The 24710-nt window shown below is 41.3% G+C and overlaps 2 protein-coding genes across 3 annotated transcripts; one reads left to right on the top strand and one right to left on the bottom strand.

The window, feature by feature from the left end:
* Positions 1-4694: 4694 nt before the first annotated feature.
* LOC119738190 lies at positions 4695-13979 on the bottom strand. The gene is made up of 4 exons (XM_038212945.1): positions 13723-13979; positions 9659-9712; positions 7691-7827; positions 4695-6982 (listed from the first exon to the last, which is right to left on the bottom strand). Exons 1-4 carry the CDS (start codon positions 13781-13783, stop codon positions 6641-6643), a joined length of 594 nt encoding a protein of 197 aa, XP_038068873.1. The 5' UTR covers positions 13784-13979; the 3' UTR covers positions 4695-6640.
* Positions 13980-18495: 4516 nt separating this feature from the next.
* Positions 18496-24604, top strand: LOC119737751 (protein kish-B-like). Of its 2 annotated transcripts, XM_038212315.1 has the most exons (4): positions 18496-18630; positions 18927-18975; positions 21799-21930; positions 23157-24604. In XM_038212315.1, exons 2-4 carry the CDS (start codon positions 18966-18968, stop codon positions 23237-23239), a joined length of 225 nt encoding a protein of 74 aa, XP_038068243.1. In that variant the 5' UTR covers positions 18496-18630; positions 18927-18965; the 3' UTR covers positions 23240-24604. The 2 variants fall into 2 exon arrangements, with proteins under 2 accessions (XP_038068243.1, XP_038068242.1); XM_038212314.1 differs by lacking the exon at positions 18496-18630 and having other exon boundaries at positions 18671-18975.
* Positions 24605-24710: the final 106 nt, after the last annotated feature.

Below are 24710 nucleotides of genomic sequence, written 5' to 3'. Positions count from 1 at the left end.
CTATCAAATGGATGGCTCCCGAGTCCATGGAACGTCGAGTGTACAACGCCAGTACTGACGTGGTATGCAATTAAATCCATCTTTGATTGGAAAGTAAGATGATGTCTATGTGAAGATCTGAAGGCAAACAAAGCGAAAGACATCTCTTTGCGTTATGTGGATTTATCCATTAGAGAGAAACTACATGAACTTCAATGTCCGCGGTCACGAAACGTCAATTTATTGTTAATTTACATCGGACATGTTTTCAAGGCGCCTGACCCTCAGCTGAAGTATTTCGTCTTAAGACGCCCACCTCGAGCTGTTTTCTAACTTATTAATAAACGTTTTTATTTCCATTTGACACAAGATATCATTAAACACTTCAATAAAGACTCAAATACAACGTAGTTTGGTCAACCTTCGTTAATCTTGGCTACCCTTTCCACCTTGCTCATGTCAACTGTTCGGTAGCTCAATTGAACAGGCATCAATACAATGGTCTCTTCGACGATAGATAATTGTCTTCTTTGGTTTTCTACAGTGGTCATACGGTGTGCTCCTGTGGGAGATTTTCAGTAAGGGTGCAAAACCGTATCCAGGAATACGCAACCAAGATGTGTATGATTTCTTGAAGAGAGGTCAACGCATGGATGCTCCCAAGAACTGCCCGCCAGAAATGTATGTTCAAACAGCGGTCACCATTACCTTTAAATAATAAAACATCTATGTAATGCCGTTTTAACATCTGTAAAAGTATGCATGATTCTTTTATATTTTACTCAAATTTTTCTGAAGGTGAAGGGATCTTAATGCATCTTTTTTACTCTCAAAGGTTTTACATAATTGAAAGAAGTTATAACACTCTCTAGTTGTGAGAAACAGTGAAGATTGTTTTGTTTGGGGTTTCAAATAAAAAAGGGAACTCAATTCCCGAACATTTTTCTCAAAAATGTAGGGTCAATGTGCTCGAGTAATCAGTAATAATGGAAAGTGTATTGTCGGGGGTTTCAAGTAAAAATGCATAATTGAAAGTAGGTATAACACTCTCTAGTTGTGAGAAACAGTGAAGATTGTTTTGTTTGGGGTTTCAAATAAAAAAGGGAACTCAATTCTCGAACATTTTTCTCAAAAATGTAGGGTTAATGTGCTCGAGTAATCAGTAATAATGGAAAGTGTATTATCGGGGGTTTCAAGTAAAAATGCTAACACAATTTGATATACGATCAAGCATGCAGCATCTAATGATTCTTGTTACATTTGCTGACTGATACAGCTACGGCATAATGGTACGTTGCTGGCAGGACAACCCTAAATCACGTTGCACCTTCGTCCAAGTTGCCAACGAGCTGGAAGAACTGTTGGAGGGAGACTGCGACTGCGTAGAAGCTCCTAGTGCGGATGTGGTTGGTATGGGACCCACCGAACATCGCGAAGAACCTGGTGTCACAGACGACAGCTTTCTGGTCCCGATGCAGCAGGAGACCGCCTTTGGTGCTGACGGCCCGTGTAGTGACGGAGAAACCAGCGGGAGCCATGCGACCGCCACCCATGATCCCTTGGATTATGTCAATAAAATTGTCATTAGATAAAGTGTCCTGCAAATTTCCAGATAAGAAATATGCGAAAAGAAAATGGTTTGACGAAAAAGTCTGTTTCAAGTGGACAATATATTAAAATCTTTACTTATCAAGATGTATCTATAGGACACACTCCTTGCTCACTTTCATTTATAAGAAACAAGATTTAACCCTTCTAGCTTTTTGTCTCTTTGTGTTTGAATAAATTCGTTTACAATATATAGAAGGTGGCAAGCTAGACTAATGGCTAAATCATCTGTCTTTTAAAGCGTCTCAAATGCAAAAAGCCGTTTTTGTTTTTCGATTGAAATTTTTGTGGTATTTAGTAATCTGAGGTATTACTGTCGTTCACCATCATTGAATCAAACGGTCATAGATTCATAATTTTTTATTGCTGTAGTAATATTCGGATTTCCCGCAAATGAGTGTAAGATCGGGGTTTATTTTTAATTACATACATGTTATAATAATACCTGCGTCATTTAATATATTACATATACATATGATTTTTCCAGTATTGTATTAATCGACAGTGCTTAGCTAGGCAAATTGCAACATTTTAAAACATGATCCTGCGTTATCTGCAAGTGATAAGTTGCCGATTGGGAATTTTTGCACAGATTCCTACACGCTGGACAATACATTTATATAAAAATGGTTGAAGTTATCAGGAAATTAACGACCATATAGGTATCGTTAAAGGAACAAAAAAATAACAGCAATGTAATTTTATTCATCGTATTATACACAGCTTTTCCAGCATTTATAAATAGTGTATTACATAATTGACATTTTATATTTTGAATACATGTAAAGGCCTATATTCTTAGCTGACTAGGTATTTCTCTAACGCAGTCGCGTGTGCACAGGTTTTCTCCTTATGGTAACGACATTGATCGCATGTGGTAAACCGAGGGGTGTACAGTTATTCATTTGATACACAGACACATATTTAACCACTTTTTTTTTTAAAGATTATCAGAATTGCATAAAATAACTGGTATATTGATGACATAGCCAATATTGAATTTCTGTTTAAAAAGTCAAGAAATATTTTATTCAGATTTGTTGGATCACATACTCACATTTCACAGACAGGTCGTTCTATCCGATGACTTTCTTCTGATACTTGATACTGAGGGTTCCATTTTGTAGAGTATTTTTGGGGAGCAGGGTTGTTTGAATTGATTGTTTTTTTCTAATCATTGATTTCAATCCTGATTGAAATCAATACAAAATGACTAAAATCGGCTTTTTAATTTGAATGCTCCACCTGCATATATATTCTATTACATAATTGACATTTTATATTTGTATGCATTAATCTATACACAGTGATTTTCCAGTATTGTATTATATAACCATACTTACCTAGGAAAATTGCAACATTTTAAAACGTGATGCTACGTTATCTAAACTTTGTAAAATACATTCCTGTGAAAACTGTAAAACAATAATAAGCCAAACGTGTTTGATTGCAATTACTTGCCGATTGGGAAATATCTTCACAGATTCCTGCAAGCTGCACAAAGCATTTATATAAAATGGGTGAAGTTATCCGGAAATTAACAACTATCGGTATCGCTATTAAACTAATAGGAGCAAACAATAATAACAATGTTATTTCATTTAACGTATTGTACACAAGTTTTCCAGCATTTAATTATTAAGATAAATAGTGTATTACACAATTGACATTTTATATTTTGAATACATGTAAAGGCCTATATTCTTAGCTGACTCAGTATCTGTTCTAACGCTACTCAATGGTTGCCTAGTAAATGTAGAAAAATACCCTGACTTAACAGGTAAAAATAAAAACCAAGAAACAGTTGGTTAATGCGTGCGAAAATGTATTTTAAAAGTCGTACAGTGAGGAGATCGAACAATGATTGTAGTTAGCAATGAGTGCTGTATAAATGCTCATATTCGATATTCAATTGACTTTATAATCTTGCTGTTATAGATCATTTATTCATTTGATACACAGATACATATTTAATCACTTTTTTTTTATTCAGATTATCAGAATTGCATAGCAACTGGTAAATTACTAACATATCCAGACTGAATTTCTGTTAAAGTCAAGATTTTTTTTTATTAAATGCTCCCCCTGCATATGTTTTATTACATAATTGACATGTTACATTTGCAATACAGGCCTATATTCTTAACTGACTAAGCATCTGTTCTAACGCAATCGCGTGTGCACAGATGTTCTCCTTAAAAAAAGTAAAGACATTGATCGAGGGATATTCCATTATCAACACAAATGTACCGTCTGACTCGTATAAAAAAATGGAATCCCTTTGGATTGGTATTTAATGGAGATTCGTACATTCTTACAAGCTGGTTTGTGCAGATGCCACGTGCATAATGCATTTTCCTGCCAAATTAATATGCATTCTACGCAACCTGATATGCAAATAGCTGTATTTACACAAGAAATTTACATCGTGTTTTTTTATGTGTGAAAGATGAGTCAAATTAACACAGATTTGTTAAAGTAGTTCTTAATAATAAGGTATGAAAAGCCGCTCACATGGTGCCTCGATAATGCACGTAAACAACATGACTTAATTTTTTTTTTTGAAAAACGAAACATTGGTATATGTCTGCGAATAATGAAGTTTATAAAGTAAAATTTTGCCATCATGATTGTCATGAGGATCAAGCACTGTTATTTTCATATTCACAATCATTTGGCTTTGTATAATCTTGCTTTTTGGATCATGTACATGTATATTCATTTGATACACGGATACATATTGACATGTATTTACTTCGTTAATCAGATTTCGCTTTAGCAATATTGCGTAATTAACATTACAATTTCGAATATTGAATTTCCGTTTAAACAGTCAAGACATTGACGCTGTGTTTGAAATGCGTAGCAGTCTTTGCTTATTGTCAGTATAGGATTTAAACCTTATTCCAACGGGTAATAACATTAATAGATTTTCAGTTGAATAAAAAAAAATCTAACACCCGGCCATTCAATTTCATCCGAGAATAAAATTATCCTTTACATCAGTTGGGTCAGGTCATTAACCAATTAACATCTTCTGGCAGCAAGTAAAAACTTTGTGATAATTGTCTTGTGTGAACGAAACTTTTTCATGCGATACATTCGATGTAATTTTATACGCTTAGTTGACCACGTATATTCAGAGTGTTAACCGTTATTAAAAAATGGTATTGAGGAAACAGAAAAAAATAATGAATTCTTTGTTCTTTTTTGTAGTTGTAAGGACAACACTTTAATAAACTTAATTTTAGGAACTTTATTATCAGTTTTGACGATTTTTAATGGCAACATTACATTTCCTCTTTTCCTTTATGAAGACCATGATACACAAACTATAGGCCAGCTACAGATGTTATTCGCAAGAATCTTTTGATGCGGCATATGAAGCTGTTGTATGCCTATTGAGAGATTCAAGAACTTTCTGTGTCCCATACTCTACTCTATATGACAGCATTAACCCCAACTCCCTAGCATGATTTACTAGGAACCATACCCATCCTGGCAAATTCCAACACCATATGGGAAACTGTGCACACATATTTCTCTAGGTGTGCCAACCCAATGTAAAAGACTGTCAGTTTAGGGGTACTGTACCCATCCAGACAGATTCCAACAATACATGCTGTTGGGGTTTGATGGGTTGAGTTCTGTCACGGTTAATGGAAAAACCAAATTGGAAACGACCAGATCTGGTCCCGATCCCCTGTTGAGCCAGGAAGAGGAACAAACACTAGTGACACACATTGAGTTGATGTCTTCCTTTGGCTATGGTTACACCCACACTGAAGTTACAGCACTTGCTACTGAATTGGCCATCGTCCTTGGAAAGAGAACGAAGTCCAATAAGCCTCTCTCTCACTGCAGTGGTTCTACACCCTCATGAAATGCTGGCCAGAACTCAAGGTGCAGAAACCCAGATCATTCGAGATATTGTAACATGGACGGGAAAAATGTCACACTTTGGACCCCAAATTGCATGACCCAGATGTAAAAGTTCCAGTTATTAGGGACAAGTCCTGAACTGAGATGAGATTGACATATTTTGTCCATGGGCAAGGTACCTGATGCACCCAAAATTCAACATGGTTCCATTGGCCTTCTTGTCAAGTTCCCTGAATGTATTTCATCAAGTGTTAACTGTTATGGCGCCAGACTATTTATGCAGGCACAATGCCGCCTCATTTTACTGTAATTTTTTTTTTAAATCTGGCTTTTAACATTAGGGAATGTTTAATTACAAATTTTAATTTATTCATTGATGCAGTTAGGAAGTAATTAGTAATTTACTTGCTTTCATTTCTCTTAGCAAGTTTCACAAATAAAGATTGTTACCTCACTTTCAATTCAATATGGCTGACTCGTGAATAAGGCCCATTTAAGCTGTCAAGTTTTTGTAATTTCCAGACATTTACTGAAAGCATGCAAAAAGATCGAGCATGATGAAAAGACCCAATTTTTGAAGGGAAAAAACACCCCTCACACCAGTCTGGCTATGGGCCTGCTGTGTAGATGGAAACTGTATATCGGTCTGACTGGGTCTGGGCCAATTACGCACAATGAACCATTTATCTAAGTACTCGGCAGTACTCGGTACTCGGAAAAAAAGTACTCGACTACAACACTGATTATTCGCTTCCGGGAAGCAGGACAAAATACATGTATGCTCATTAATATTGAGGAACATGACTTACTAATACATGTTTGTACCGTTATTTCCAGCTTTAGAAGGCACTGTGAATATACAAATGCACTCTGTGAATCAGTCATACTTTAGATGCATCACATTTAAAATAATCCATGCCACAAATGGGGAGACCACAAGAGGTGGACAGTCTGTGGAAACAAGCTGTGCGACATGGGCACAGGAGATTGGCGCAACAGACCAATACCGTCTTTGTGGATGAATTTCTTTGTGTAAGTGACGGAATACATGGTTTTGTCAATATCTTCAGTGCACCTGGGGTTTTGTTTTTTTTCATGTCGCATTAAGCAAAAGCAAACACATTAATGTCAAAAATGGGGTTCAGAAAATGAATAAGATAAAAAAAGTTGTTCATCTATTCATATCAAACGTTTGACTCTGTCCAATTTCTTTATCTGCAACGACGTCTTGTTTCTGTCCACTGGTATCTTCTGCCGGCACGGTTGTCTCTTTATCGCTGTCTGGCTTGACCCCTGACCTGAGGTCATTGTCCTTGACCCTGGAGAGGTCTTCGATTATAGTTCTCTTGGGCCTGCATGATGTGTTATTCGGCAACTTAATGTTTGCCGCGGTAACTTCACCGCACGAAGGAAGGGCCTCATCCGATGAACCATCTTGTATATCACTGTCGTAATCATCATTATCGTCATCATCAGAAGAAGAGTTGTCATCCTCGGCAAAAACAGCCAAATTCTGAATGAAGAAAGCAAAGAAAATTTTCTGGAAGTTGTAAATAACAACACTATCATTCTGCCAGAATTTGTTTTAGGTCTCAGTTATCCAAACTTGCCAGAAACCCCTCAATTTGAGATCTGTAAAGACATTCATTCAATCTTTTTTTGCATGATCTATACCATGACTGCAACACCACATAGCAATGCCTTTAAACAAGATCCATCAAAAAGCAAAAGGGTTTCGGCTCATTGGCCCACTGTCATGTACTGAACCAACAACGAATCACCAAAAGAAGAACATTTTTGGCAGCAAAATATTCAAAAATTCTGGTAAATTGTTGCCCTGAAAAAGCTGAAACAGTGAGCTTTCTGCCCGAAATGACATCACACTTTTGCTCATGAATATGGAAATTTTCATTAGCATACAAACCAAAAAGGAACCAAAATGCCCTTAAAATTGGCAAAATATCAATTGAAAACAAGGTTAAATGGGACACAACGGTGCATTTTCAAGGACTGCATTAAAAATTACATTACATTACATGGGCCGTTTAAAAACTTCATATCTAGAACACGGTGGTATTTTTTTGCCTTCGATGTCTCATTCAAAAGTTGCTTGAAAAAAGAAGACGACAAACACAAGATAATAAGATGAAACTCAAAAAGAGCTATGGAAAGCAACTCTAACCACCCAAATACCCCTACCCCTAAGTCTCTACTGTCTTACCATCTCAATGACTTCATTTTCGCAGTCCGTGATGTTCTCAATGTCCAGATCCTCGGGTGCGGCAGTCTTCAGTCGCTCCTCCAGTTGGCTGTTTGCCTCTTGCATCTTGGGCAGGAAGGATTTCACCTGGCCCAAGACTGTGACATGAATAGCGGTCAGGGGAAAAGTAACAAACAAAAATTCAGAGTAGTAATGTCTCAATTTGAGTCTGTTTAAAATAGCAATTTGTTGTTGCTTGAATTGGCTTAAAGGGAATATACAACATTTGCAAACATCAAAAATAAAACTACTAAATTATTATGAAATACCTTACTGGACTGTTAGTGAATGACAGTCCAAAGCATTCTGTAAAAATTGTGGCACCTGGTGTGCAGTTGTTTTCAAGAAAAGTGGTATTTTTCATAGATTTCCAATGCTGGTTGGCCGACCACTGTTGGAAAAAAAACTGGCTTTTTTTCAAATACTGCCCTCAATTTTGTTTGCAATCGATTACACACCTATGAATGGGTACAAGCCAGCTAGACTGGTTCCCTGACCTTACAATTCCCTGACGTCTATAACTTGCTCTGTTTCATCTCAAGTGGTGTCATGGAACCAAACTACAAGACCATGATTGTTTTCTTGGCTTTTTCAGCATCTACGAAAACAAAACTTCAAACAAGTTAGTGTAGCAATATTTGCTGTAAACTACTGACCCCCAAAATCTATCCATTTCTGACACTTCCGGCAAAAGCAAATGTTGTCTATTCCCTATAAGACACTGTGCAAATGACTCAAGCCTCTTAGCAAAAGACTCCGCTTGATTGAATTCAAAGGCTTATCCCCATTCATGATCGTAAAAACACTGAAAACAAAAACGGTGACTACTTACAAGTAAATTACAACTCTCACTTTGTCATACTTAATAGTATAGTATCAAAGTGTCACTGACTCGATGGTAAGACATCAGAGACTCTCCGACTTGGACTTCGCAGACGATATTGCCCTGTTGTCTAACCAGATCATTGAGGCACAGGAGTTACTCAGCAGAGTCAGAGTGCAAGAAGATGGGACTCCATCTCAATGCCAAAACGACAGAGTACCGGTATATGGTGTATAACATTGAGACCATACCCCGCTCAAGACCAACGGAGAAGCCTCACTCAAGAAGGTGGACAGCTTCAAATACCTAGGCTCCAGGATGCAGAGCACAGAGAAAGACGGTTAGAGTACTGGACCCTCACTGAGGCAATTATCAAGTCTCTCGATGGTTGCTACACCAGGATGCTACGGTTGGCTCAGAATGTCCAATGGAGGAATCACATCACCAATGTGGAGCTCTCTGGCAACATCCCCCCTACTCAAGGAGAAAGTCAGGGTGCGGCGGCTCAGCTTCACTGGGCACTGCCTCCAGCACCCAGAGCTGCCAACCAATAAGGTTATCAGAATTGGGAGCCACCTCACTGTAGGCGTGCCCCTGGACGACTTGCTAAGACCATGCTCAGGTTACTGATCGAGGATGCAGGAGTGGAGAACAAGGAGCTAGTCAGCTGGATGCGGGACAGAGTTGTGTGGAGTGTCAGACATCGAGCCTGATTCAAGCCTGCTACAGCGCGACTACTTGAATCGACAGATAGATAGATGGACAGACTGACTTGAATCAACTCAAGCAGGAATGGGATCGGACTTGACTCTAGCACACTTTTTTTCCTTGACACAGCTCAACTCAACGTTGTTCATCTCATGGAATCAACTACCCCAGTCCATCACTTCCCTAAAGTCCCTGGAGTCTGGATGGGCGATAATTACCCTCGGCTTCGCCTCGGGTAATTATTGCCCATCCAGACTCACACTGGTTTTAAACAGAGTGTTTTAATACCTCCGGAACACACATTTATTCCCTAATTCAAGAATGTAGTATAAACGACATTAGTTTTAAGTTTCTGATGTTTTCTTTTAAATTTGGCTGTACTATAAAGTATAACATACCGGAAGATGGTGGCATTCTGTATGGCTTCTTCTTTCTGATCAGAAGTGGATCATCTATTGTACAAGAAAGGATACAAACGCAAATACTAAATTACATTCTCCACAATTGACATTATTACAATGTACTAGTAATAAATAGGTAGAGATTCAATGATAGAGATCGGACAGAACACATCGTTTGTAGTATGCCTGGGAAATCTGATGTATTTGTTAGAAACCTCACATCAAATTTTTGAAAATTATCTCAATCAACATCCAAGGGTGTGTCCATGAGTGCGTTCGATTACTTCCTCCTGCTTACTCGCGCCTGGCTCCTCACGTAATGACAGATATGCGCAGTGGAGCTAAATAAACAAACGATTTCGGGTAAAGATTTCGTGCAAAGACCTGGAAAGTTGAATTTTGACATGACACAAGCATGCATCTGATCTACTGTCTGGAGCTAGGTCTAGGTCCATGCCCATTGAAAATACGCGAGGACGCGCTGACAATAGACGTAGCCGTAGCTATGGAAGCCTGTTTCAGAAAAAAATGTTGCAACCTGACGCCACTTCAGCGGTTTGTGTACAAAGTCTATGGAGAGTCAAGAAAATTGGAAAAAAATGTTGCAACCTGACACTTTTTTCTTCATATATCATCTCAATGAAGGTCATTCATTGCAAAAATAATAAGACATGAATCTAGGACTGAGAAATATTTCCAATTTTGTTTTGAAATACTTAAATTTTCTTGACTCTCCATAGACTTTGTACACAATCCTGGATGTGGCGTCAGGTTGCAACATTTGTTCTCAATGAATGACCTTCATTGAGGTATGCAGAAAAAAGTGGCGTCAGGTTGCAAAATTTTTTCGCCCGTTTCAGACACGGCCTGAGGTTAGGCACCCGCCGGACGTCACGTTGGCAGCCATGTCTATTGCATGGCCTTATGGGATACTTACCCAAGTAACCGGCTTGGCGAGTCGCTTACTTGGGCCAGGCTCGAGTAAGCGCGAGAAGTCAGGTAAATCAAATGCTGGCGCGCTTGCACGAGTAAGCGCGGGGGAATTAATCGAACGCATTGGAAATAACATTAAGTACATGTGCTGCTATCTGTATCTGTATATACATGTATAAGCTTCTGTACAAGCTAACTGCTAGAAACACCAGGGCGAACCCCTTCTCTTAGCAATAAGTGTTTGCTGAGTTCTTTTACGTGCATTTATACAACACACGGGACCTACAGTTTTACATGTACGTCCCATCCGAAGGACGCAGCAATAATGGTTAATTGCCTTGCTCAAGGGCACAAGTGTCTGGGCCCGCAACATGATTTTCCTACGCGGTTAACGGTTGGTGCCGCGCGAGTCAGCACACTGTGAGCATTCACGGTACATCGCGTTGTGATCCCCATCTTTATTTTCGTGTTGCGTTTTGTCGTTGTCATCGTCAGTTTACTCCCAAATTTCCCTCAAAAATTTTTTTAAAAATCTGCTTTCTATCTATGAATGACATACCTGCATCGTCTTAATGTCGGCAACTATTTGTGTAGGTCAAATAATTTTTAAAAAAGATTTTGTTCCCTTATAAAGGTCAAGGAACCGGGCCCATAAATACACGATCGCCACTACTGCCGCTACTCCTAGAACTATGAGGCTCCACGTAGTGGAGCCTCATAGGTTCAGAACCCCGCAAAATTGTTATCAGCACAAAACACTAATTAAGTACAAAAACGTCCATCCCAACCAAGCTTTTTCCCAACGCGGTAACGCGGTATCTTTGAATGATTTATCTCTGAATTCCGGATTTCTGTGATAAATTATCACGGTAACGCGGTATCGTTGAATGATTTATCTTTGAAATCCGGATTTCTGTGATAAATTATCACAGTAACGCGGTATCAAGGAATAGGTATCTCTGATTTCTGGATTTCTGTGATAAATTATCACAGTAACGCGGTATCGCGGAAGGAATTATCTTTGAATTCCAGATTTCTGTGATAAATTATCGCAGTAACGCGGTATCGAGGAATACGTATCTTTGAATTCTGGATTTCTGTGATAAATTATCGCAGTAACGCGGTATCGTTGAATGATTTATCTTTGAATTCCGGATTTCTGTGATAAATTATCGCAGTAACGCGGTATCGAGGAATACGTATCTTTGAATTCTTGATTTCTGTGATAAATTATCACAGTAACGCGGTATCGAGGAAAATGTATCTCTGATTTCTGGATTTCTGTGATAAATTATAACAGTAACGTGGTATCGCGGAAGGAATTATCTTTGAATTCCGGATTTCTGTGATAAATTATAACAGTAACATGGTATCGAGGAATGCGTATCTTTGAATTCTGGATTTCTGTGATAAATTATCGCAGTAACGCGGTATCGTTGAATGATTTATCTTTGATTTCTGGATTTCTGTGATAAATTATCGCAGTGACGCGGTATCGCAGAAGGAATTATCTTTGATTTCCGGATTTCTGCGATAAATTATCCCAGTAACGCGGTATCGCGGAAGGATTTATCTTTGAATTCCTGATTTCTGCGATAAATTATCGCGGTAACGCGGTATCGCGGAAGGCAATTCAAGCTTCCGTACTCCGATCATTCTGCGCGCGTGCACGTTTCAAGTGTCAGGTTGGCTCAGTGCGGAAAGGGCATATTTTTCATCATTTTTGCCGAAAAACCGACAGAATCCACCGATGTTTGTTCGGTGCACATAACGTGAGTATGTAATGAGGTATTGTACGGAGTTTAGGGGCAAACTGTGCAGCGGTTCTGTGGGAAAAAGCTTGGTTGGGATGGACGTTTTTGTACTTAATTAGTGTTTTGTGCTGACAACAATTTTGCGGGGTTCTGAACCTATGAGGCTCCACTACGTGGAGGAGAATACTGCTGTTACGCCCCAACTATCGCATCGGTCCCAACTATAGTTGGGACTGTCCCAACTATAGTGCGGCAGTTGGGTCGGCCCAACTATAGTTAGGACTGGAGTTGTGCCGGATGCTTCATGCTTGATAGATCTTGTTGGATTAAATGTTCCGCGGCGCTGGGACCGTGTATTCGTCGTGCATGCATGCCGCAAGGCTGGCCGGTCACTTGGTACTGCCTAGTTGGATGAGTTGTCCAGCTGCTGGGTTTTATTGTCCAGCAACATTTTGCAAAATTCAAAGATCTCCATGGCCGGCCAACTATAGATGGGCCCCACCCATAGCTAATGTCAAAGGTCCCAAGTAAAGTCGGACATGTAACAGAGCTGTAGGGAATGTTTTATAGTCGTACATCAATGTAAACTATAGTTGGGACCGCCAAATAAAAATATTGTGGTGGCCCAACTACAGATGGTCCCCACCCATAGATAATTTCATTGGTCCCAAGTAAAGTCAGATGTGTATCAGAGTTGTAGGGAATGTTTTATAATCGTACAACAATGTACACTATAGTTGGGACTGCAATATAAAAAGATTGGGGTGGCCCAACTATAGATTCGCCCCATCAATTGCTAATTTCAGTGGTCCCCAGTAAAGTCAGACGTGTGTCAGAGCTGTAGGGAACGTTTTATAGTTGTACATCAATGTAAACTATAGTTGGGACACCGCAAAATAAAAAGATCGGAGTGGCCCAAATATAGATGGGCCAGCCAAACAGTGGAACTTACAGTTGGGACCGTCCCAACTATAGTTGGGACAGGCCCAACTATAGTTGGGCCAGCCCAACTGTGGAACTACAGTTGGGACAGGCCCAACTATAGTTGGGACCGATGCGATAGTTGGGGCGTAACACTGCCGCCTTGTCAATGCTTGTCATGCTTGTCATGCTTGTGTATACATGTCACACGATGTTTGCTGCTTGCACATGTACATGAACCGTGTTTTCACTCAGATCCAGACAGTCACTGATCATTTAAGTTCAGTGCATGTCGTGCCGGTACAATACCGAAAACAATCAGGGACCGGTTCACGGTAAAATATCCACTGCCTTAAATTAAAAAAAGTTCAACAACACATTAAAATTGAAGAAAACTTCATTTCAATGTTTAATCAATATTATTAAGCACTAAAAATATAACAATTAACAAACCATGTCCAGCTTTTCCAACATCAAGAAGATCTTTAGAATGCGTTTGTTGGATCTCCGACATTTCGCAGCGTGGTCAGTATAGTGCATGTGTTGTGTGCACGTGTGAATGAGGATTGTTTTGATAAAAGTTTCTAAACCGTACGTACACAAAAGATATTAGTTTGATGAGCTATAGAGGGCGCGCTTCCATAAACTTGTTGCACGCTTTCAAAGATCGTATCCGGTTTGTAAGTGTGACGTCATCTCAACTTAGCCATACAGTACACTAGTGTAGCATGGCACCAATGGAACCGGAAGTTAACGCAACTTGAGTGTTTATCCAATGGGCGCTCGTAATCAGTGGTGCGTGCGCGTGTATGACGAAGTCACTTACGAACCGGATAGGACAGTCCGCTCAAAAAAGTGAAACAGACTTTAAAAAAAAAACCCGGTCATGATGGGTAGGGCGCCACAGCTACGCCATTTGCCCGCCAGCATACTTTGAGATGGGATTACAGTATGCTGACGACATCACTTGGGCAAGTAAACACGTCTAAGACAGAGAAACACCTCATCAGTAGAAACGGAAGCAATACCAGTTGGAAGAAATGCAAATACTTGGGATCTTTTCTCGACACTGAGCAAGATATTACCAGGAGGAAAATACTTTCCATGTATCTTTCAACAAATTCAGGAATGTCTTCAACAGTGATGCAATCTCAAACAACACGAAACTCAAAACATTCCGCGCCTTCATAGCATCTGTATTCCTATACAACAGCGAACTATGGACATTGACTAAGTCACTAGAAGAGAACATTGATGCATTTCACAGAAGACTCTTGCGTTCAATCCTTAATATAAAATGGCCCAAGAAGATCACCAATAAAGAACTGTACAGGAGAACCAACGAGATCCCTTGGAGTGCTGCCATTACCCGAAGACGTCTTAGGTGGACAGGCCATCTCCTGAGACTACCCGAGGAAATTCCTGCCAAGCAAGCACTTTTAGGCAATCCGCAAGAACAAGCTACCAAGAGGGGGACAACGAACCACGTGGCTGAAGAGAGTAAACAGGGACCTGACAACCACGGGGGTCAACATCAAGGATCGATGCACGTGGCACGTGGCATCAGACTAGAACAGTCACGGTGGAGAACACTTACTGGCAGAGTGCGCGATATGTCAGATCAACTTGACGCAAGCGCCTAGATGAGATGGTAGGGCGCCCCTAGCAGTAGATAGGTAACAAGTGCGAGAGTGCACAATAAGGCTGGCCAAGTTCGGGCAAGGACCATTAGTCGACTAGTGGTTGATTTGTGACGTACCTTACGCCTGCGCACTAATAGCAAAGTGCGAACGTCTCTAGTCGAACGCTGGTCAAAATGTCATTGCAAAACGTCTAGATCCTGGCTCCCTGCTGTACGTTATGAACGCGCGCGGCTATGGTTACCAGCGATGCAACCAGCCCAGTAGGTTGGTTCCAAATAGTCGACTAGCGTAGTCAACCACCGTCCACTAGACCATGGAGCTGTGTTTATAGCTCCATGACTAGACAGAGTTCGGGCAAGCGTTAGTCGACCAATGGTTATAACTCCTTGCGCGAACTTGCCCCTTCGGGCAAGGACAACCTCGTACCCAGGGTGTCGAGCAGTACGCGCCCATCACTACCTGCTCTCTCACCCAGGTATTGGATTATTTGCATGTGCAAGATTTTTGAACACGTATGCAAATGAGGAATAGTCTGGTGCCTGCATGTGCGTTACATTAGCGTTTGTTTTTGTATGCGGTGTCTGGGGTAAAAACAGAGTCAATTCGTAGCAGCGCGAGCATGGCGTGAGTTACGAAAACACGATTTTTATTCAATTAAACTGTTACAATCTTAACGAAACAATATGCAGTATCACATTTCATATTAATATTTACAAATTGGAAAGGAAATGAATTTTTTCGAGAAGGCGTGGACGAATGATCGCGAAAACACGTACTGCACGTTGTAATGATGAGTGAATCATTACTGGACCAAGCCCAGTCTAGTCCTTGCTCTATGGTCTAATGTGGCTTTCGCGATATTCCCGGGTTCGTATTCATGAGCTCCCTACTAAGATAATGGCTATTTAATCAGTTGACGACCATAAATATGTTCGCACATACTAATAAAACAGGTGGGAGTGCAGTGGTTTGTCCTTGATAAACAGTCAGGCTATCCCCAATGTATGTGAGTCTGTTGTCTAGAGCCAGCCTGCCTCCCATCAGAATTTGAGTGACGAGTGATGAGCCAGCTAAGTGCTGGAAAGCTACCTACAGCTTTCGCGCAAGGACCATATTAATAGTCGACTAGTGGTTGATTTGTGACGTACCTTACGCCTGCGCACTGATAGCAACGTGCGAACGTCCCTAGTCGAACGCTGGTCAAAATGTCATCGCAAAACTTCTGGATCCTGGCTCTCTGCTAGCGTTGTGAATGCGCGCAGCTATTGGTTACCAGCGAAGCAACCAACCCCAGTAGGCTGGTTCCAAATAGTCGACTAGCGTAGTCAACCATCGTCGACTAGACAGAGTTCGGGCAAGCGTTAGTCGACCAATGGTTAACTATAGTCCTTGCGCGAACTTGGCCTATGAAAGCCACATTAGACTGGGCTTGGTCCAGTAACGAACACCACCAAGTACACGATAAAAATCCATTACTAGCCAATTGCGGTATCGAATCAGGATACAGGAAGAAAGTTTCCTATCCAGGGTTTACTATTGGAAACCGTGTTGGAAATAAAGTAAGCACTGGGGACGAGGTTGGGGCAAGGACCATTAGTCGACTAGTGGTTGATTTGTGACGTACCTTACGCCTGCGCACTGATAGCGACGTGCGAACGTCTCTCGTCAAATGCTTGTCAAAATGTCATCGCAAAACTTCTGGATCCTGGCTCTCCGCTAGCGTTATGAATGCGCACGGCTATTGGTTGCCAGCGAAGCAACCAACCCCAGTAGGCTGGTTCCAATTAGTCGACTAGCGTACGTAGTCAACCACCGTCGACTAGACAGAGTTCGGGCAAACGTTAGTTAACCATTGGTCAACTATAGTCCTTGCGCGAACTTGGCCCTGGTTGCAGACCAGTAAATACATTTCCGTAGACCTCAATGATAAATTCCCCCACTTCAGAAATTCAGGAAATTCTCACAACTCTCCAAGTTGTTCAAGACGTACATCAAATTAAAGCTTATTTCATCATCTTCTTTTTTTTTTTTTTTTGAGGTAATCTGATGACATTTGGGAGAAATTGCCATCCGAAGATTACCCCTTAAAAAAGTCCTGAAGCCCATCGCCATTTTAGAAAACGATGCCTACACTCCATTGCAAAATAGAGCGCTTTTAGGGCCCCAATTTCATACAAATTTCACAAAAATTCAAATTCACGGTCCGATCCTGTGCACGGCTTCCACCATTATTTTTTTTACAAACCCTCAAATTCATGGTCCACAATAGGCTCAAAGATACGGAAGAATTTGATGGCATGCAAATCGTGATTCTGCCGGCGTCGACATTTTTTTACTGGTCTGCAACCATAAGCTATCAAAAGGATCCCTGCCAGAGCTTAAAAAATGCGACGCCCAAAAATGCGACGCCGATGGCACATATGGAGCACCATACTTTAGATTTATACCTAGATTTATCAATACCACGTGACTATAACATTACTGCACTCCATTGCAAACTTTTCATGAACATATTTCCGAATTATAACAAGCAATTTTTGTTGAGTATTTGATTTATTTTGTTTGCTTTCTTTGAATTTTTTTGATTTGGTGGTTATATTTGTATAGGTTGGGAAACTTAGTGGGTCAATTACTTTCGGGGACAGACATATTAGCAAAATTAACGCGCATTCGCATCGATCATGTCAAAACAAAATCGGTGTTCCGAAAACCATCAGCCAGAGTGTATTTTATGACAGCGGCATTTGGTCAATTAGTCAATTATTTTTGGTCATTTTTCGGGGACAGATAGACAGACACCCACACCGACAGACAGACAGATGGACCGACCGACCACCAAGCGACATGTAGAAACTCCTGCCAGAGCTTAAAAAGCTGATTTTTTTCTTTGGTCAAATCGTGCACGGATATGTTACATTTTAAAGTAGTTTATTCTCTGATTAATAGCATCACTCATAAATTATTTAATTAATTGAATTATTGAATTATTAATAACTTTATTTTTCTTTTTTTTAAAGAGTTTATGTATTTCTTAATTGTACATGTCAAGCGCTAGTGATGTAATGTAAAGCGTTTTCAAAACGATATGAATCATTAGTATACCGTCAAAAAAATGAAAGGTGACATATAAGCATCCTATCAAGTTATGAGCATTGGGTTATACTTAGAAAGTAATATATTCATACTTAATAATATTTTTAAGAAATGATGCAAAAAGCTTGAAGCTGGTTTCCGTATTTGAACAACTTCAGGCAAGTGGTAAACTTTTGAATCAATCGCCGCTAGAGTCCTCGTTGATTGCATTGCCCGGTTACCCCCGTCTCTGATGTCGATAAGCATTGCTAAATTTAATTGAACTATTTTCACTGACAGGCCTACATTAATCCCCCTTTTTATTCTTTCAGACGTTCATTCATTTTTTTCCTAATTTTTCTTATTTATTAAATTATTTCTCGGTGTATTGGCCTTTTTGACGGGTTTCCCCTTCATCAATGAAAATCTCGCCCGCATTTTACACCGTACCCGATGTCAACGTTTACCTATCTACCGCACGGGGGCGCCCTTCCCCATGCCCCAATTGTTTTTCATACGATTCCGTACAAAATATATGCAGTTTACTGTACGTAGGATCTTCGTTTCAGCTGTTGCTCCACGACAAAAGCCTTGATAATTCTTGCCAAAGACAAAGAAAATGGACTTGGTCTCAAGTTTATTAGAGGTTCGGCAGTCAACTATTCGTGTCTGATTCATAGAGCTATATTAAATTATTACAGCTCTATGGTCTGAATCGAGTATTTCACGGCTACGACTTCAAGTTCTTTTCTATACTTTGTGTTGGTGCCCTGCGGTGGAAAAGTCGTAGCCTTAATATTTCGGCAGACGGGCTTTGATTATCAATTCAGTCTGTACGCTTTAGTTCATGAGTCTACGTTCTTCGCTGGCAGTACACGTCAACACACGAGTCCCGATTGATGTTTTCGTTACATTTCTATCCCTTTGTCGATCTCTTTGCAGTTTTAATCTGTACGGGAGGTTGATTACCAAAAGGCAGTCATGACGAATGGTAAGGCTATGTATGTTTCTCGCCACAGGGACAGTGGGTTTACATTTTGGCCTTATTAAACTAACAGTAACATGACTAACTAAGTTAACGATCACGATAATACGCGATTGACATGATTGAGATAAGGGGTGGGGCGATGTTAGGTTGGGGGAGGGGGGGGGGGCTGGCTGGGAGATATTATGAGAGGGGTAGCCCTAGCCCAGGTTAGACGAAGTTTTCATTGCATAACGACTGACGTCCAGGATGAGAAATCTCTACATAATACCATCCAAAGTTTTGACCTAAGTTTTGTTGTGTTTTACCTCGTTATAGAAGCTTGTGTCACGCCTACATACTCTATGTATCCTTATCTATTGATCCGGGGTGGGGCTCAGGAATTCGGAGCAACTATAGAATGCAGGGCCACGCCGAAGCAAGGTTTTTTATTTTGCCTGGAGGCGTGGATGGAATAGGAGTAATAGATCTGCAAACCTGCCAAAAAGTGCTAAGTACAGCGAAGGAATGCACTGCACTTGTCTTCAAAGCTTCTCATGAAGGATCGAAAGGGAGGGCGTGCTTGTAAATGTGTTGGGGGCACTGTCTGGAGCGGCGGAGGCGCGGAGTCTTGGAGTCGCAGAATCGCGGAGACGCGGGGCACTGGAGTGGCCGCAGTGGCGGAGGCGCGGAGTCGCGGAGTCGTAGAGACGCGCACCGATAGAGGGCGCAATTCTCGGCGGAATCTTTTGAGAACGAAGCATCCATATCCATTTTAATTGGGCGGGCCAATTAGGAAGGGGGGGAGGAGGGCGACGGGGCACTGTCTGGAGTCGCGGAGGCGCGGAGTCGGGGAGTCGCAGAGTCACTTTAATTGGGCGGGCCAATTAGGAAGGGGGGGAGGAGGGCGACGGGGCACTGTCTGGAGTCGCGGGGGCGCGGAGTCGGGGAGTCGCAGAGTCACTTTAATTGGGCGGGCCAATTAGGAAGGGGGGGAGGAGGGCGACAGGGCACTGTCTGGAGTCGCGGAGGCGCGGAGTCGGGGAGTCGCAGAGTCACTTTAATTGGGCGGGCCAATTAGGAAGGGGGGGAGGAGGGCGACAGGGCACTGTCTGGAGTCGCGGAGGCGCGGAGTCGGGGAGTCGCAGAGTCACTTTAATTGGGCGGGCCAATTAGGAAGGGGGGGGGAGGGCGACGGGGCACTGTCTGGAGTCGCGGAGTCGCGGAGTCGCAGAGTCGCTTTAATTGGGCGGGCCAATTAGGAAGGGGGGGGAGGGCGACGGGGCACTGTCTCTCAGTGGTGGAGGCGCGGAGTCGCGGAGTCGCAGAGACGCGCACCGATAGAGGGCGCAATTCTCTGCGGCTCCACGACTCCACGATCGATTTTCAGAGGTAGGTCGACTGCGGTTCCACGCCTCCACACAGCCGTACGGAGGCGCGGATGTAGAGTAAAGTGGCCCTGCATTCTATAGTTGTACCAGGAATTCCATATGTGATGCTGACTGACGTTAATCACGAAAATAAACTCTAGAGCAACGTTAAACTTGTACTTTTTGTAGTCTCTTTTCATCAGTTTCTCACCGAATCGCTAGCGCCCTTTTTTGTTTAGTTTTGGTTGGAACAGTGACGTCACTCCAGCCAACCGAAGTCGCGAAAACGCTCAACCAATGGCAAAAGTCGAAACATGTTTCTGGTAACTGTCGCGAAAAACACGCTCGGTCATTGGATAGGCGACTGCGCCTACAAGTTAGTGCGCATGCGTATGAGGGCGGTTACTAAGGAAGTCGCACGTGCGCACTGCACGTTCACGTTGCACGCGCACGGCCGTACGTACGCCATTTACGACTGGACTCGGTACGTGTGAGAAACTGATGAAAAGAGTCTACAAAAAGTACAAGTTTAAGTTGCTTTAGAGTTTATTTTCCTGATTAACGTCGGTCAGCATTGCATATGGAATTCCTGAACCCCCCGGCCCAATAGATAAGGCTACATAGAATACTAAGACGTAAGAATTAGCTTCTCCAACATTCAACAAGGTAAAAATATTGAAAATATTGGTCATAAATTTTTTCGCCCGGTTTTGAGCACTTTCATACCCTGGACTCCCTCCGTAACGTAGGGAGGAAAGGGAGTCCACCTGGGCTAGGGGTAGCCCCATAAATGGGACCCAGCAAATGGGACCAATTTTATGTTGGATTGATGAAAAGTTATGAAGTGGTGAATGATAACGAAGTGGTGAATGAAGTTCATCATGCCCTGTTTTTCCCCAAAACATATTTTAACAATCATTGCCATGCGTGCGATAGTCGGCCATCTGGTTGGTTCCCTGCCCTTACAATATTCAACGTCAGGATCTTTGGCCCTGTCCGAGTGATTCTTGGACTTTATTTCCCTTTAAAATATCCTCCAAAGCCACGGATCACTGAGAAGAAAAATGAAATAGGGCCTACGTCAACAAAAAGTAGGATTTGATTAAAATAAATACCATAAAAGTAAAGAAAACTATTAAAAGAACAAAACAAAGAAAAGAAAAAGATCTCGCAACGCAGATTCAATCACGGGACCTTCAGCATGGTAGTCCAACGTTTAACCAATCGAGCTACCAATGTTTCTGCAATGCCGTAATGATAGCAGTTGAAAATCTTTTACGGCTGTGGCCTGCCATAACGATAGCCACTATGAAAAAAAAAAACTACAGAAAATTACAAAAGATAAACAGCTGTCATTCAATAAATGCAGCGATTACAAATTAACTTAAATTCAAGTTGTGATTGAAAATATCAGGGAGCATAGTGACTGGGCATAATTTCATTTCATGTTTTTTTAATTTTTCTTTGTGATTAAAACCAGCTTACTCCTTTGATGGGCTGATTATCTTTGGGCTACTGGTCATCTGTACGTGTGCCTACATGAGGCGAGTGCCACGTCTTAAGCAGTGGTTCCTGTCGGAGAAGAAAGGGTTCCTTGGGGTGTTCTACAAAGGTAAGATTTTGCTAGAAAAAAGGAGCAAGAACACTGATTGCAACCAAACCAAAACTACTGGTCCTTAGTACGGACCAGTCCTTTGCCTCTAATCCTTCCTCTGGCTGGCAAATCCAGCTACACTATCACAGCAGTTGAAATCAATCAAGTGACTTGTTTGACAGTTAAGGCCAACCAAAAAAAAGTCTCCGGTTTCTGGTATGGAGCTTGCCCAAAAAGTGGTGCGGCGACGCGGCTTTTTTTTTTTTTTTAACCTGACTTTTTTGCTTCAAATGTCGGCCGATGACTGCAAATGGTGCCCGACTAAACTTAGTGCAAATATATGGGAGTCCAGAGAGGCCACATAAAGCTTATTCTCGATCATAACCCCATCTTAACTAAAAACACGTTAAAATTGTGCAGCAGCAGGATTCCAGTCAAACCAGTGAGTTTGGCGGTTTTGAGACATCATCTTTCATGGAAAAAAAACCTTGTTCATTTTGCCGACGCGCATGGCTACGGCGACTCGCGCGCATACCAGAAACCGGAGATTTTTTTTTTTGGCCTAAGGATTCCCTTTGCTAATTTGATATATCTATGCTTTGACTGGAATTGATTGATATGCCAGCTGTACCTACCAGTTACCTCTTTTGTCTGTTGATGAAATTAGAGTGGTAACAGTGTTTACACGAATGTGATCCGACTGTTTTCACGAATGTGATCTCTGTTTTTTTTAGCTGCGGAAAGCAGCTGTAGAAATTATCTTGTCTCTCCGTTGGTTAGTAACAAATGTCAGCAAATGCCTTTTTTGGCAATCAATCACCTTGTCCCTTAGGCCCTCACAACAACACGTGCTTCAGGTCTCCACTACTGACCAGATACAAATTTATGGCAGTTGTGGAAAATTGGGTCACGAGGTCACTCATTTTGCATTGGAAGTAGCACTCTATGCTGCACACAAATTGGGTGTTAAATATGCTATAAAACGTTCCATGCGCCAACTGACATTCAACAAAATAATGGGAATCCTTTTCAATTGACAGTCACGACCACGTGAGAAGTTGTGCATTATAAGAACAGACTTTTACATCATGTACACAGTTTCGAGCTTGTTTTACTAGTCTGTATACCTGGCAGGGGACGTGGAAGCAATTTTTGACTGTGTGGGACTGATCAGACAATAGGAGGGTTTCAATGTATTTTAGATTACAGTTTCTGAAACGGTAATTTATATTTTCTTCTTGCAGCTTCCATCATTGGAACGAGGTTACATCTTGCCGTGGCTGCATCCTGTGTCCTGATGGGATTCTACATACTGTTCTTAAAATGATCCACGCTGGAGTCAACTAACCATAAACTATGATATACTCCTACAGAGGACGGACAGAGTTACCTAATACTCTGTACAAGTTCAGGAACGAAACCTGCTGATTCAGTAGATGAGCTTAGATCCGCTTGAAATAGACACTCAACTCTGGTAACCAGTGCGTTTGCATGCCCAGTGATGCTTCTGGGCAAAGTCAGGACCAGACTGGACAAAATGAGTTCAAGTTCTATGAGAGAAATGACCTTGAATCAAGCATGGTTCTGGTCTCTACACACAAGGACCCCGTCAACGATTACAGAGAGATTTCGGTGGAACATGGAAGGCACTGCTGGCTTACCTGGTACTCGTGCAGAGATGACATACGTTTGTGTACATTTCAAAGTTAGTTAGCGTGCCTACACACCAAAGATGTGTGGACCAGTGCGCACTCTGGTATGCCCTGCACACAGAAATGCTATCCACTGTTTATGAACGGAGTCTATCAGGACTGCCTAAGTTGAAGTGATAGAAACTAGGTAATTTTTCGGAGATCCGGTTGGCCTACGTATGTCTGTTGTGAGAAGCGAGGGTTGGCATGGTTCTAATGAACTCTGTGCATGGTTCTGGTGAACCATTTGTATACTGGCTTGTAAAAATGTTCAGGCTATTTAACTTGGAATTCTGTAGCTCTCCTTGTCTCAGAATCGGCTGTTTATGCACTGGTGTTGATGGCCCAATGAAACAGTTACACACCTATGTTCCGACACACCTATGTTCCGACACACCTATGTTCCGACACCCCTATGTTCCGACACCCCTATGTTCTGACAACACATTTTCCTATAAACCCTAACCAACACAATTTTATGTGTGGGCTGTCGGCACATACATGTAGGGGTGTCGGAACATAGAGCAGTCGCCAGTGAAACAAGGTCCCACAGACTTTCCCCACCTGTGTTGCTTCTGGCATGGTTAGGAATAATAATTGCTGTATTCATAACTGACATGCTGAAATATGCTGCAATTTCAAAGACTGCATCACTTCTGCAAAGGGTCACCTCTTAAGTAACGTAAATATGTGTTTATCAACTCCAAAATTAAATAAAACATAAAACATAAAATGTGTTTTTGGAGCTGTACGTTTATTTAATCCATTTACTTCTGCCAAGCAAAGAGTCGCCTCTTCAGTTATGTAAATATATGTATATCAACTCCAAAATTAAAATAAAACAGAAAACATAAAATGTGTTTTTGGTGCTGTACGTTTATTTAATCCATTTACTTCCTTTTAGTTGAACTATTTTAAAATAATATTTGTTGGCAAAGACCATGATTCAAATGAAATATATATTAAACATTTTATTTAAGTTAACTATACGTATTATTTTACATTTTTGTTTTATTCATGGCATCCAAAACACAGAAAATAAATTGTGGGCTTGCAAGGAAACCTTATTAAATGCAAAATGAGATGAAATTACAAGAGGCTTAATAG

The sequence above is a fragment of the Patiria miniata genome, unplaced genomic scaffold, assembly GCF_015706575.1.
Source record: "Patiria miniata isolate m_02_andy unplaced genomic scaffold, ASM1570657v1 HiC_scaffold_3, whole genome shotgun sequence".
NCBI classification, from domain to species: domain Eukaryota; kingdom Metazoa; phylum Echinodermata; class Asteroidea; order Valvatida; family Asterinidae; genus Patiria; species Patiria miniata.
This window is presented reverse-complemented; position numbering and strand designations above follow the sequence as displayed.